General features: G+C 43.7%; 1 protein-coding gene across 2 annotated transcripts in view; it reads right to left on the reverse strand.

Annotated features, from left to right (window-relative positions):
• Positions 1-13154, reverse strand: part of DISP2 (dispatched RND transporter family member 2) — a 105220-nt gene that overhangs the window by 39187 nt on the left and 52879 nt on the right. For both annotated transcript variants that reach the window (XM_082275406.1, XM_082275405.1), the window contains 2 exons: positions 12355-12478; positions 7969-8084 (listed from right to left, as the gene is read on the reverse strand). In XM_082275406.1, the coding sequence (XP_082131532.1) occupies positions 7969-8084; positions 12355-12478 (240 nt within the window). The remainder of the gene's footprint in view (positions 1-7968; positions 8085-12354; positions 12479-13154) is intronic.

Raw genomic sequence — 13154 nt, forward strand, 5'->3', positions numbered from 1 at the left:
ACAGGCAGCACCCTCAAACCTTCAGAAGTATGAGATGAACCCCAACAACTTGGAAAGGTGGATCTCTCTCACACGTACCGACACAGACTATCCCGCAATTCAATTGATCCTCAAAGGTTTTTATTGAATAGCGGAATAGGAAATATGATCAAAAAAAGTGTATGTATCTCGCACGTACACAACCACACTAGGCCCCAATTACTATTGTTTGTACCCCTAAAAGGCTAGATGAGGAGTAGGGGGGGTATGGAACAGGCAGCACCCTCAAACCTTCAGAAGTATGAGATGAACCCCAACAACTTGGAAAGGTGGATCTCTCTCACACGTACCGACACAGACTATCCCGCAATTCAATTGATCCTCAAAGGTTTTTATTGAATAGCGGAATAGGAAATATGATCAAAAAAAGTGTATGTATCTCGCACGTACACAACCACACTAGGCCCCAATTACTATTGTTTGTACCCCTAAAAGGCTAGATGAGGAGTAGGGGGGGTATGGAACAGGCAGCACCCTCAAACCTTCAGAAGTATGAGATGAACCCCAACAACTTGGAAAGGTGGATCTCTCTCACACGTACCGACACAGACTATCCCGCAATTCAATTGATCCTCAAAGGTTTTTATTGAATAGCGGAATAGGAAATATGATCAAAAAAAGTGTATGTATCTCGCACGTACACAACCACACTAGGCCCCAATTACTATTGTTTGTACCCCTAAAAGGCTAGATGAGGAGTAGGGGGGGTATGGAACAGGCAGCACCCTCAAACCTTCAGAAGTATGAGATGAACCCCAACAACTTGGAAAGGTGGATCTCTCTCACACGTACCAACACAGACTATCCCCCAATTTAACTGATCCCCAGAGGTTTTTGATTAAATAGCGGAATAGAAAATATGATCCCAAAAAAGTGTATGTATATCACACGTACACAACCACACTAGGCCCCAATTACTATTGTTTGTACCCCTAAAAGGCTAGGAGTAGGGGGAGTATGGAACAGGCAGCACCCTCAAACCTTCAGAAGTATGAGATGAACCCCAACAACTTGGAAAGGTGGATCTCTCTCACACGCACCAACACAGACTATCCCCCAATTTAACTGATCCCCAAAGGTTTTTGATTAAATAGCGGAATAGAAAATATGATCCCAAAAAAGTGTATGTATATCACACGTACACAACCACACTAGGCCCCAATTACTATTGTTTGTACCCCTAAAAGGCTAGGAGTAGGGGGAGTATGGAACAGGCAGCACCCTCAAACCTTCAGAAGTATGAGATGAACCCCAACAACTTGGAAAGGTGGATCTCTCTCACACGTACCAACACAGACTATCCCCCAATTTAACTGATCCCCAGAGGTTTTTGATTAAATAGCGGAATAGAAAATATGATCCCAAAAAAGTGTATGTATATCACACGTACACAACCACACTAGGCCCCAATTACTATTGTTTGTACCCCTAAAAGGCTAGGAGTAGGGGGAGTATGGAACAGGCAGCACCCTCAAACCTTCAGAAGTATGAGATGAACCCCAACAACTTGGAAAGGTGGATCTCTCTCACACGTACCAACACAGACTATCCCCCAATTTAACTGATCCCCAAAGGTTTTTGATTAAATAGCGGAATAGAAAATATGATCCCAAAAAAGTGTATGTATATCACACGTACACAACCACACTAGGCCCCAATTACTATTGTTTGTACCCCTAAAAGGCTAGGAGTAGGGGGAGTATGGAACAGGCAGCACCCTCAAACCTTCAGAAGTATGAGATGAACCCCAACAACTTGGAAAGGTGGATCTCTCTCACACGTACCAACACAGACTATCCCCCAATTTAACTGATCCCCAAAGGTTTTTGATTAAATAGCGGAATAGAAAATATGATCCCAAAAAAGTGTATGTATATCACACGTACACAACCACACTAGGCCCCAATTACTATTGTTTGTACCCCTAAAAGGCTAGGAGTAGGGGGAGTATGGAACAGGCAGCACCCTCAAACCTTCAGAAGTATGAGATGAACCCCAACAACTTGGAAAGGTGGATCTCTCTCACACGTACCAACACAGACTATCCCCCAATTTAACTGATCCCCAAAGGTTTTTGATTAAATAGCGGAATAGAAAATATGATCCCAAAAAAGTGTATGTATATCACACGTACACAACCACACTAGGCCCCAATTACTATTGTTTGTACCCCTAAAAGGCTAGGAGTAGGGGGAGTATGGAACAGGCAGCACCCTCAAACCTTCAGAAGTATGAGATGAACCCCAACAACTTGGAAAGGTGGATCTCTCTCACACGTACCAACACAGACTATCCCCCAATTTAACTGATCCCCAGAGGTTTTTGATTAAATAGCGGAATAGAAAATATGATCCCAAAAAAGTGTATGTATATCACACGTACACAACCACACTAGGCCCCAATTACTATTGTTTGTACCCCTAAAAGGCTAGGAGTAGGGGGAGTATGGAACAGGCAGCACCCTCAAACCTTCAGAAGTATGAGATGAACCCCAACAACTTGGAAAGGTGGATCTCTCTCACACGTACCAACACAGACTATCCCCCAATTTAACTGATCCCCAGAGGTTTTTGATTAAATAGCGGAATAGAAAATATGATCCCAAAAAAGTGTATGTATATCACACGTACACAACCACACTAGGCCCCAATTACTATTGTTTGTACCCCTAAAAGGCTAGGAGTAGGGGGAGTATGGAACAGGCAGCACCCTCAAACCTTCAGAAGTATGAGATGAACCCCAACAACTTGGAAAGGTGGATCTCTCTCACACGTACCAACACAGACTATCCCCCAATTTAACTGATCCCCAAAGGTTTTTGATTAAATAGCGGAATAGAAAATATGATCCCAAAAAAGTGTATGTATATCACACGTACACAACCACACTAGGCCCCAATTACTATTGTTTGTACCCCTAAAAGGCTAGGAGTAGGGGGAGTATGGAACAGGCAGCACCCTCAAACCTTCAGAAGTATGAGATGAACCCCAACAACTTGGAAAGGTGGATCTCTCTCACACGTACCAACACAGACTATCCCCCAATTTAACTGATCCCCAAAGGTTTTTGATTAAATAGCGGAATAGAAAATATGATCCCAAAAAATGTATGTATATCACACGTACACAACCACACTAGGCCCCAATTACTATTGTTTGTACCCCTAAAAGGCTAGGAGTAGGGGGAGTATGGAACAGGCAGCACCCTCAAACCTTCAGAAGTATGAGATGAACCCCAACAACTTGGAAAGGTGGATCTCTCTCACACGTACCAACACAGACTATCCCCCAATTTAACTGATCCCCAAAGGTTTTTGATTAAATAGCGGAATAGAAAATATGATCCCAAAAAAGTGTATGTATATCACACGTACACAACCACACTAGGCCCCAATTACTATTGTTTGTACCCCTAAAAGGCTAGGAGTAGGGGGAGTATGGAACAGGCAGCACCCTCAAACCTTCAGAAGTATGAGATGAACCCCAACAACTTGGAAAGGTGGATCTCTCTCACACGTACCAACACAGACTATCCCCCAATTTAACTGATCCCCAAAGGTTTTTGATTAAATAGCGGAATAGAAAATATGATCCCAAAAAAGTGTATGTATATCACACGTACACAACCACACTAGGCCCCAATTACTATTGTTTGTACCCCTAAAAGGCTAGGAGTAGGGGGAGTATGGAACAGGCAGCACCCTCAAACCTTCAGAAGTATGAGATGAACCCCAACAACTTGGAAAGGTGGATCTCTCTCACACGTACCAACACAGACTATCCCCCAATTTAACTGATCCCCAAAGGTTTTTGATTAAATAGCGGAATAGAAAATATGATCCCAAAAAAGTGTATGTATATCACACGTACACAACCACACTAGGCCCCAATTACTATTGTTTGTACCCCTAAAAGGCTAGGAGTAGGGGGAGTATGGAACAGGCAGCACCCTCAAACCTTCAGAAGTATGAGATGAACCCCAACAACTTGGAAAGGTGGATCTCTCTCACACGTACCAACACAGACTATCCCCCAATTTAACTGATCCCCAGAGGTTTTTGATTAAATAGCGGAATAGAAAATATGATCCCAAAAAAGTGTATGTATATCACACGTACACAACCACACTAGGCCCCAATTACTATTGTTTGTACCCCTAAAAGGCTAGGAGTAGGGGGAGTATGGAACAGGCAGCACCCTCAAACCTTCAGAAGTATGAGATGAACCCCAACAACTTGGAAAGGTGGATCTCTCTCACACGTACCAACACAGACTATCCCCCAATTTAACTGATCCCCAGAGGTTTTTGATTAAATAGCGGAATAGAAAATATGATCCCAAAAAAGTGTATGTATATCACACGTACACAACCACACTAGGCCCCAATTACTATTGTTTGTACCCCTAAAAGGCTAGGAGTAGGGGGAGTATGGAACAGGCAGCACCCTCAAACCTTCAGAAGTATGAGATGAACCCCAACAACTTGGAAAGGTGGATCTCTCTCACACGTACCAACACAGACTATCCCCCAATTTAACTGATCCCCAAAGGTTTTTGATTAAATAGCGGAATAGAAAATATGATCCCAAAAAAGTGTATGTATATCACACGTACACAACCACACTAGGCCCCAATTACTATTGTTTGTACCCCTAAAAGGCTAGATGAGGAGTAGGGGGGAGTATGGAACAGGCAGCACCCTCAAACCTTCAGTATGAGATTGTGTTCACTGTACCCCACAAAGATTGAGTTCACTGCACCCCACAATGATTGTGTTCACTGCACCCCACAAAGATTGTGTTCACTGCACCTCACAAAGATTGTGTTCACTGTACCCCCCAAAGATTGTGTTCACTGCACCCCACAAAGATTCTGTTCACTGTACCCCACAAAGATTGTGTTCACTGCACCCCAAAAAGATTGTGTTCACTGCACCCCAAAAAGGATGTTGTTCACTGCACCCCAAAAAGGATGTTGTTCACTCCACCCCAAAAAGATTGTGTTCACTGCACCCCACAAAGATTGTGTTCACTGCACCCCAAAAAGATTGTGTTCACTGCACCCCAAAAATGATTTTGTTCACTGCACCCCAAAAAGGATTTTGTTCACTGCACCCCAAAAAGGATGTTGTTCACTCCACCCCAAAAAGATTGTGTTCACTGCACCCCAAAAAGATTGTGTTCACTGCACCCCACAAAGGATTTTGTTCACTGCACCCCAAAAAGATTGTGTTCACTGCACCCCAAAAAGGATGTTGTTCACTGCACCCCAAAAAGGATTTTGTTCACTGCACCCCAAAAAGATTGTGTTCACTGCACCCCACAAAGGATTTTGTTCACTGCACCCCACAAAGATTGTGTTCACTGCACACCAAAAAGGATTGTGTTCACTGCACCCCAAAAAGATTTTGTTCACTGCACCCCAAAAAGATTGTGTTCACTGCAGCCCAAAAAGATTGTGTTCACTGCAGCCCAAAAAGATTGTGTTCACTGCAGCCCAAAAAGATTGTGTTCACTGCAGCCCAAAAAGATTGTGTTCACTGCAGCCCAAAAAGATTGTGTTCACTGCAGCTCACACACAGAAAAATGGATGTGGATCACTGACACCTGCCTATCTCCAATCCCACACCACACAGCAATATCGATTGTAGTTTGTAGAACACAGTTTCCCTAAAATTCAGCAGACTCTGTCCCTAACAGGATTGAGAAGAGATCGTAGATCAGGATTGAGTGCAGACCCCACCCCCCACACAGCAATATCGATTGTAGTTTGTAGAAGACACTGACCCTATATAATTCAGCAGACTCTATCCCTAAAATGCCTACAACTCGCCCTGCCTAAACACTCCGACCTGTCCCTCAATTCTATCCGGACACAAATGGTTTTTTCCTGCCTATCTTTCCCTAATCAGCAGCCAGCACGTTGATGTGTGCTCTGTCCCTGAATCTAAGCAGCATAATGACGCCGCTGCGGCTGCCTCGAACTTATAAAGACTTGGTCACATGCTTCAGACGGCCAATCACAGCTACTGAGACATTTGCAGGCATGGCTGGGATGGCTTAAGGCACACCAGTTAAACGATTGTTGATTGGCTGTTGAAAGCCCGCCATGAAAAGAGCGCCAAAGCATGCAAAACCCGGAAATAAAACGACCGAACACGGATTTTTACCCGAACATACAGTAAAGTGTCCGTGTCCGTGTTCGGGTACAAAAAATCCAATTATTCGGTACGAACACGAATAATACAGTCCGTGTTCGCTCAACACTAATGGCGACGATCTGCCTTTTTTAGCGGGACTGCGGCGGGCAGATCGGACCCATAACTGACACTTTTTACACTTTTGGGGGGACCAGTGACATCACTACAGTAATCAGTGCTAAAAATATGCACTGTTACTGTAATAATGACACTGGCAGGGAAGGGGTTAACACTGTGGGTGATCAAGGGGTTAAATGTGAGCCTAGGGGAGTGATTCTAACTGTTAGAGGGAGGGGCTTGTGAAATGACCATAGAGACCTGTGATCCTATATAGAAGGATCACAGGAGCTCTGTAATCATTCCAGAGAGAAGAACGGTCAGCTGTGTTTACAACAGCTGCCGTCCTTTTCTCTTAGCAGGGAACGATTGCGGGTGGGAGGCCGCAATTGGTGCTGCCGAGTGGGGGGGGGGAGTGCGCCGCAACCGCCGCACGCTCGCCCCCTAGCTGCAGGTGCGTGACCGACGTATACCTACAACAGCTGACCGTCCTTCTCTCTTAGAGGGGAACGATTGTGGGTGGCAGGGTGCCGAGTGGGGGTGGGAGTGCGCCGTCACTGACGCGCGCTCACCCCCTAGCTGCAGGCGCGTGACCGACGTATACCTACAATAGCAGACCGACCTTCTCTCTTAGAGGGGAACGATTGTGGGTGGCAGGGTGCCGAGTGGGGGTGGGAGTACGCAGCCACTGCCGCGCGCTCGCCCCCTAGCTGCAGGCGCGTGACCGACGTATACCTACATCAGTTCGCGCAGGAGGGGCTGCCTGCTGCAGTATCGGTTAAAGTTCATGTGCATGTAAAGGCAGATGACCAATACTTTTGACAACATAGCGATGATGAGAATGGGAAAAAAAAGAGCAACAGACTTCCTGGGAACATCAACGCTAAAAGTTTATATTGTTAGGTAGGAAAGTAAAGCCAAGTACACACTATTCGTTTTTTTACTGTTGGCTCCGATCAGAGCCACTGTACTAACGATCCAACGTTAGTACAGCGATCTCCCTCACTGAACTATTGTGTTCTGACAGGAGGGACAGGAGGACGGCCCCCCGCCAGAACGCTGATTGGGAGCCAGTTGGCTGCTGGTTTTCCAGCATGCTTGTCCAACAGATGCCAGTTTCTGTTAGACACGGTGCCATACACAGGGGCCAAATTTCGGCCCTTTTTTTTACCAGCCCGATGCCCGTGTGTATGGAGCTTTAGTTGCTAAGGTTTGTAAATACCAACCAAGTATCACCTACCTAGTGCTGACATCTTCAGGGAAATGTATTGGTGTCATGACAGTTACCGGTAGCCCGTAATGTTTTCTTTCATACTGACACAGTAGAGATCACTGTAAACAGCATGGCCGCAAGCAAATTTAGATAATTTCCCCCTGAGTAAAATAGATTCTCCAAAAACTGTTTTTATGAGGATAATAAAACAAGGTAGGCTATATTTTTACAAACTCACTACCCTGCTTTAAAACATTGTATGATCTAACATGGTGAAAGATGTAATTACATTTTAATGGTCCAAACTGGAATAGCTTTCTTCTCATCTACCAGCATTCTGTTTAGTTGCAGCACCGTCACAGTTTATTTACCTAGGCTGTAAATTGCAGATCGTATTCTGTGTGAAATGTTTGGCAGGCAGATGGCATAGAAGTGATTCAACAATAAAACTGTCATTATACCTGTTCTTCTCATTGTGTGGATAGACAGGCAATGCCCTTCTGTATGCTGTACTGCTCTGCATATTTTTCCAGGTCATTAACTTCCTCCCAATTTCTGTATCTCTTGGCTCAAATCCCTATGACAGGGAAAGAACAGAAAGTCATCAAGTCTCATAGCAGAAATACACATCGTTAGCATAACTGAATATATTCAATTGACTGCCAAATGCCCTACATTTGGTTTATATTTCTGCAATGCTCTAGATGTTTTATTCCAGATATTTTGTTGCATTTGAAATGTGTTAAATATATCAGGCATCTTCATAGATATCCCTTTAACCACTTAAGCCCCGAAAGATTTTACCCCCTTCCTGACCAGGGCCTATTTTGCGATTCGGCACTGTGCGATTTTAACGGACAATTGCGCGGTCGTGCGACGCTGTACCTAAATGAATTTGGCATCCTTTTTTTCTCACAAACAGAGCTTTCTTTTGGTAAAAGAAAATAACAATATTTTTCACATTTTTTTATATGAAATTCCCCAAAAGAAAAAAAATGTAAAAATCAAAATTTTTTAGCATTTTAGGCCAATTTTTTTTTACCATATGTTTGGTAAAAAAAATCGCAAAAAGCGTATGTGTGGTTTGCACAAAAATTATTGCGTTTACTAACAAAGGGAAAGATTTTTGTAATTTTTGTTGTTTTTTTTTTAACGCGTAATGGCGGCGATCTGCGATTTTTTTGCGGGACTGCGACATTGGGGCAAACAGATCGGACCCTTGAGTGACATTTTTGACACTTTTGGGGTTACCAGTGACATTACTGCAGTAATCAGTGCTATACATATGCACTGTTACTGTAAAAATGACAGTGGCAGTGAAGGAGTTAACTGTATTGGAGAGGGAGGGGTTAAGTGTGTCCTAGGGGCGTGATTCTAACTGTGATTGGCTGTGGCTTGATGTGTAAGAACAGTGATCAACATAGTAGAACCGTTTGATCACCATTCATACACAGGGGAGACTGACAGGCGGCTTTGTTTACACTAGCCGCCTGCCTTTCTCCCGCTATCACGGACGATCGCGAGTGCCCGGCGGACATCGGGTCCGCCGGACACACGCGCGGGGGGGGGGGGTCCGTGACCGCGCGGGAGCGCGCATCCGGCGACGTGCGCTCCCTCCCAAAACCCTTAGAGGCTAGCGACGTAGCCCTACGTCACTTTGCCTGTGAGGGGCTGACTGCCGACGTAAATAGTCGTGCGGCAGTCGGCAAGTGGTTAAACAATAGTCAGATGATAAAGCATGAAACAAATGAGAGTTTTTGGATGTAAATTTGAAGGTACACTTAATTAAATTAGTGTTAAACTATCATAGTTTTTTCTTTGTTTAAACATATTGAACACAATACAATAAATATTCTCCAGTAAATTATCTTTCAAGATTGCAGGCTTCTACTCTATGTCCCCTTTTACACAGGCTTTCCGATCAGGTCCACCTAATATTTTTTTTTTCAGGAGGACCTGATCGGATGATCCATGTATCTCTATGGAGCAGCGGATGCCAGCGGTGAAATCTTGGCTGACACCTGCTGCTCTCCGATCCGATCTTGTCCGTGAAATCCAGAAGGATGGAAACCCTATTTTCCATCCTTCTGTAGGAACGGATCGGATGAAAACGGACAGGCGATCCATTTCATCCGATCTCCCATAGAGGGGAGCGAGGATCTGACAGTTCTGTCTCTGCAAAGTAAGCGGAGATGGAGCTGTCATCCGCCTGCTCAGCGAAACGGAGCAAAACGGAGTCCGGCGGGTGAAAAGCCTGTGTGAAAGGACCCTAACTGGGCTGCTTCCTTGAATGCCAGTTCACACCATTCACATATCTTCTGGGTGCAGTACGATTTCAGCCCATTAATTTGAATGAGCTGAAATCCTGCCAGACCACACCAAAAGTAGTGCATGCGCTACTTTAGATAACGCACAACAACCAGATCACATAGTACTACTGTACCATTCGATCTGGTGCAGGCACACGCACGGCGTTTGCAACCTGAATTCGGGGTGTCATTAAGATAGCAATTACACCCACTGCAGATTGGAACTGCAGTGCATTTTTAACGTGGTTCAGAAAATGCACAAGAAATGCATTTTCCCCCACCGTATTCTGATGTGAATATGTCCTTAACATCCAGTCCTAAAAGGATAGAAGTAATCTGGAGAAAGATCTGGGAGTCTTAGTAGAAGATAGACTAAGCAATAGCATGCAATGTCAAGCGGCAGCTGTCAAAGCTGGCAGAATATTAGCATGCATAAGGAAAGGGATGTATTCCAGAGATAAGACTATAATCCTTCCACTTTATAAAACTCTGGTCCGACCACATCTGGAGTATTCTGTCCAGTTCTGGTCGCTGGTCCTCAGGAAGGATGTGCTGGAACTGGAGAGAGTCCAGAGAAGGGCAACTAAATTAATTAGAGGATTTGAGGACCTTAATTATGAGGAGCGATTACAAGCACTTGATTTATTCTCCCTGGAGAAGAGATGCCTGAGAGGGGGCATGATAGCGATTTACAAATACCTCAATGGTGATCTCAGCATAGGAAAAAAACTATGCAGTCGCAAGGAATGTAAGAGGACATGAGGCCACACAATGCGATTAGAGGAGAAGCGATTTAACCCTTAGGCTACGCAAAGGGTTATTTTACAGTAAGGGCAATAAGATTGTGGAACTCTCTTCCACAAATGGTGGTAACTGCAGGGAGTATGGCTACTTTTAAAATACTCTTGGACGTACATCTCAAAGATCAGAACATTCAGGTGTATGGCAAATGAATACATCCACACACACCTACACAGGTTGAACTGGATGGACTATTGTCTTTATTCAACCTCAACTACTATGTAACTATATGTAATAGTGGACAGTGAAGCCCTGAGTCAGGCTGTCAGCTTGAAGAAGGTAGGGGTGAGGGGCAGGGAGAAGCAGAGGAGAGCCTTGCCATCCTAGGTTATTGAGCTGTGTGTTTCTATTGATGAACACAATGTAGGAAGACACAACTCTAGTCCTGGCATGCAAGCGAGGCTGCATAGGATCCTGCAAGAGAAAGGAGCCACCCTGAAAGAGGAAACCCAGAGCAGTGATCATGCCACTTAGGCTGGAATAAGGACAAGGATTAAAAGTTAAAGAAGCTGCAAACTCAGTAAGTGAATAAATCAGCTTCTGAACATGCTTAAAAAAGGCATTGTTGTATAAGACATGAGGCATAGCTGTAGTGCATTAAACTATCCCATCAAAGAAAAAAGGTGAAAGCATGTTCAGAAACCCACCATAATGTTTGTCCTAGTGATCCAGGTAAGCAAGCCCAACCAATTCAACCTATGGCATTTCAGTGTTGGTGCTAACCTGGTGTTCTAGCTTTTCTTGGGCTATGTGGCCATTCGAGCCAAGTGTTTATAACCTGACCTATTTAGTCACTTTGTTGTTTGTTGGAGATTAGAGGAGAAGCGTTTTAACCTCAGGCAATGTGGGGGGTTCTTTACTGTTAGGGCTACAAGATTGTGGAATTCTCTACCACAAGAGGTGGTTTCTGCGGGAAGTATGGTGGCTTTCAAAAGACTCTTATGCCTTGTACACACGCAACGATTATCGGCCGACCGATCGGTCGACTTTTGTCCAGTGTTGTTGTGTTGGTTGAAATGTGCTCTAGACTGCACACAAATTTTCTTGGCCAACAAAAACCAACTTCAGAAGTGATGTCATGTGCTGGTTTACTTTCCGTGTGTTTTTTCTTCTTTGAGCATGCCCAGTCTTGCTCATCAGATTTTTGTCTGCCGAAATCTGTACTGACTGACGGAAAATCGGCCGTTATGTTGAAGGCCAACAAAAATTTTATAGCATGCACACCAGATTTTGTTCGGCCGAAAAGTCACAGTCGGTTGTCGCAAGCATCATACTAACAAGCCGAAAATCGTTGCGTGTGTACGAGGCATTAGACGTACATCTCAAGGATCAGAACATTCAGGGCTATGTGAGATGATTCCAGCCACACACACCTACACAGGTTGAACTGGATGGACTATTGTCTTTATTCAACCTCACCTACTATGTAACTATGTAACTATGAGATAGATACTTCACTCCTGACCAGCATGTTACATCACAGTATTATAGATAGGCTGCAAAAATATACTGTATATACAGTACATTAAATATAGGCTGATTGGATGTTCAGATTTTAATACAGCTCCAAGGTTTTTTAGACATCAAATGCAGTTTTAATAGTTGTCTGGAGTTAACCTTTAAGTGGAGATCATACTGTTCTGTTTTATCTTGACAATAATGATAATCTAAGTTCTGTCACTTTGAAGATATTATTTTTCTGAGTTGACAATATAATTTGAATTAGAGAAGGCTCACCATCAAAGGCTCTGAAAAGTCTGGCATTTGTCCAACCAGTAGTCCTGCCAGAGTGCACACCAGCATAAGAATCAAACAAACGGCCAAGATAGGTAGAGGCCAGTCAGTTATCATCTGAGAGTAACTGTAAGCAAATCACAGTAAGAGAATATGGTCAGTGTTCATGTTAGCATACCAACTATAAGCACAAGTGCAGACTATGCCATACATAATATATGGGGCTAAATCTGATTGATCCTGTCATCTGGCAACTTCCAGGTCACATGGAAAACCCATCAAAAAACTTCTCATATGGTCAGATTGCTATCATTAAGTCTGGATACAAGTGTTAATCAAGTGTTAATCAAGTTTAATTACAGGGGTGGAGACATCAGGGAGGAGTCACAAGACACTCATAAAACACCCGTTGGGGTTTATTTACTATAACTGGTGCAAAGTCTCCAGTTTTAGTAAATCAACCCTATCGTCCCCTGTTTCTCTAAAGGTTCCTAATTAAGGGGCCTTTGCAGTACAGTACTTAGAGAATGCATTAAATCAGAGCCACTTTAGATTTTTTTTGTAGCAGTAATCATACATTTGAGGACACACAAGGTAAAGCTTGTACAAAAAAAAGAATAACCAGCTATATGTGCCAAGGGCAACTAGAAATCTAAATACAACTCTGAGAATCATTCTGACTGCTTGTCATTTTTGGACTTTTATTGCCACCGTTTATATTTTTCAACTGTTGCTGTTCTAACTTTGAGATATGTAGGTCATTGTCTAATTGCATATCTACAGATGAAGGACTGACATTCCGT

The sequence above is a fragment of the Pelophylax lessonae genome (assembly GCF_965119305.1).
Source record: "Pelophylax lessonae genome assembly, chromosome: 13".
Classification (NCBI taxonomy): domain Eukaryota; kingdom Metazoa; phylum Chordata; class Amphibia; order Anura; family Ranidae; genus Pelophylax; species Pelophylax lessonae.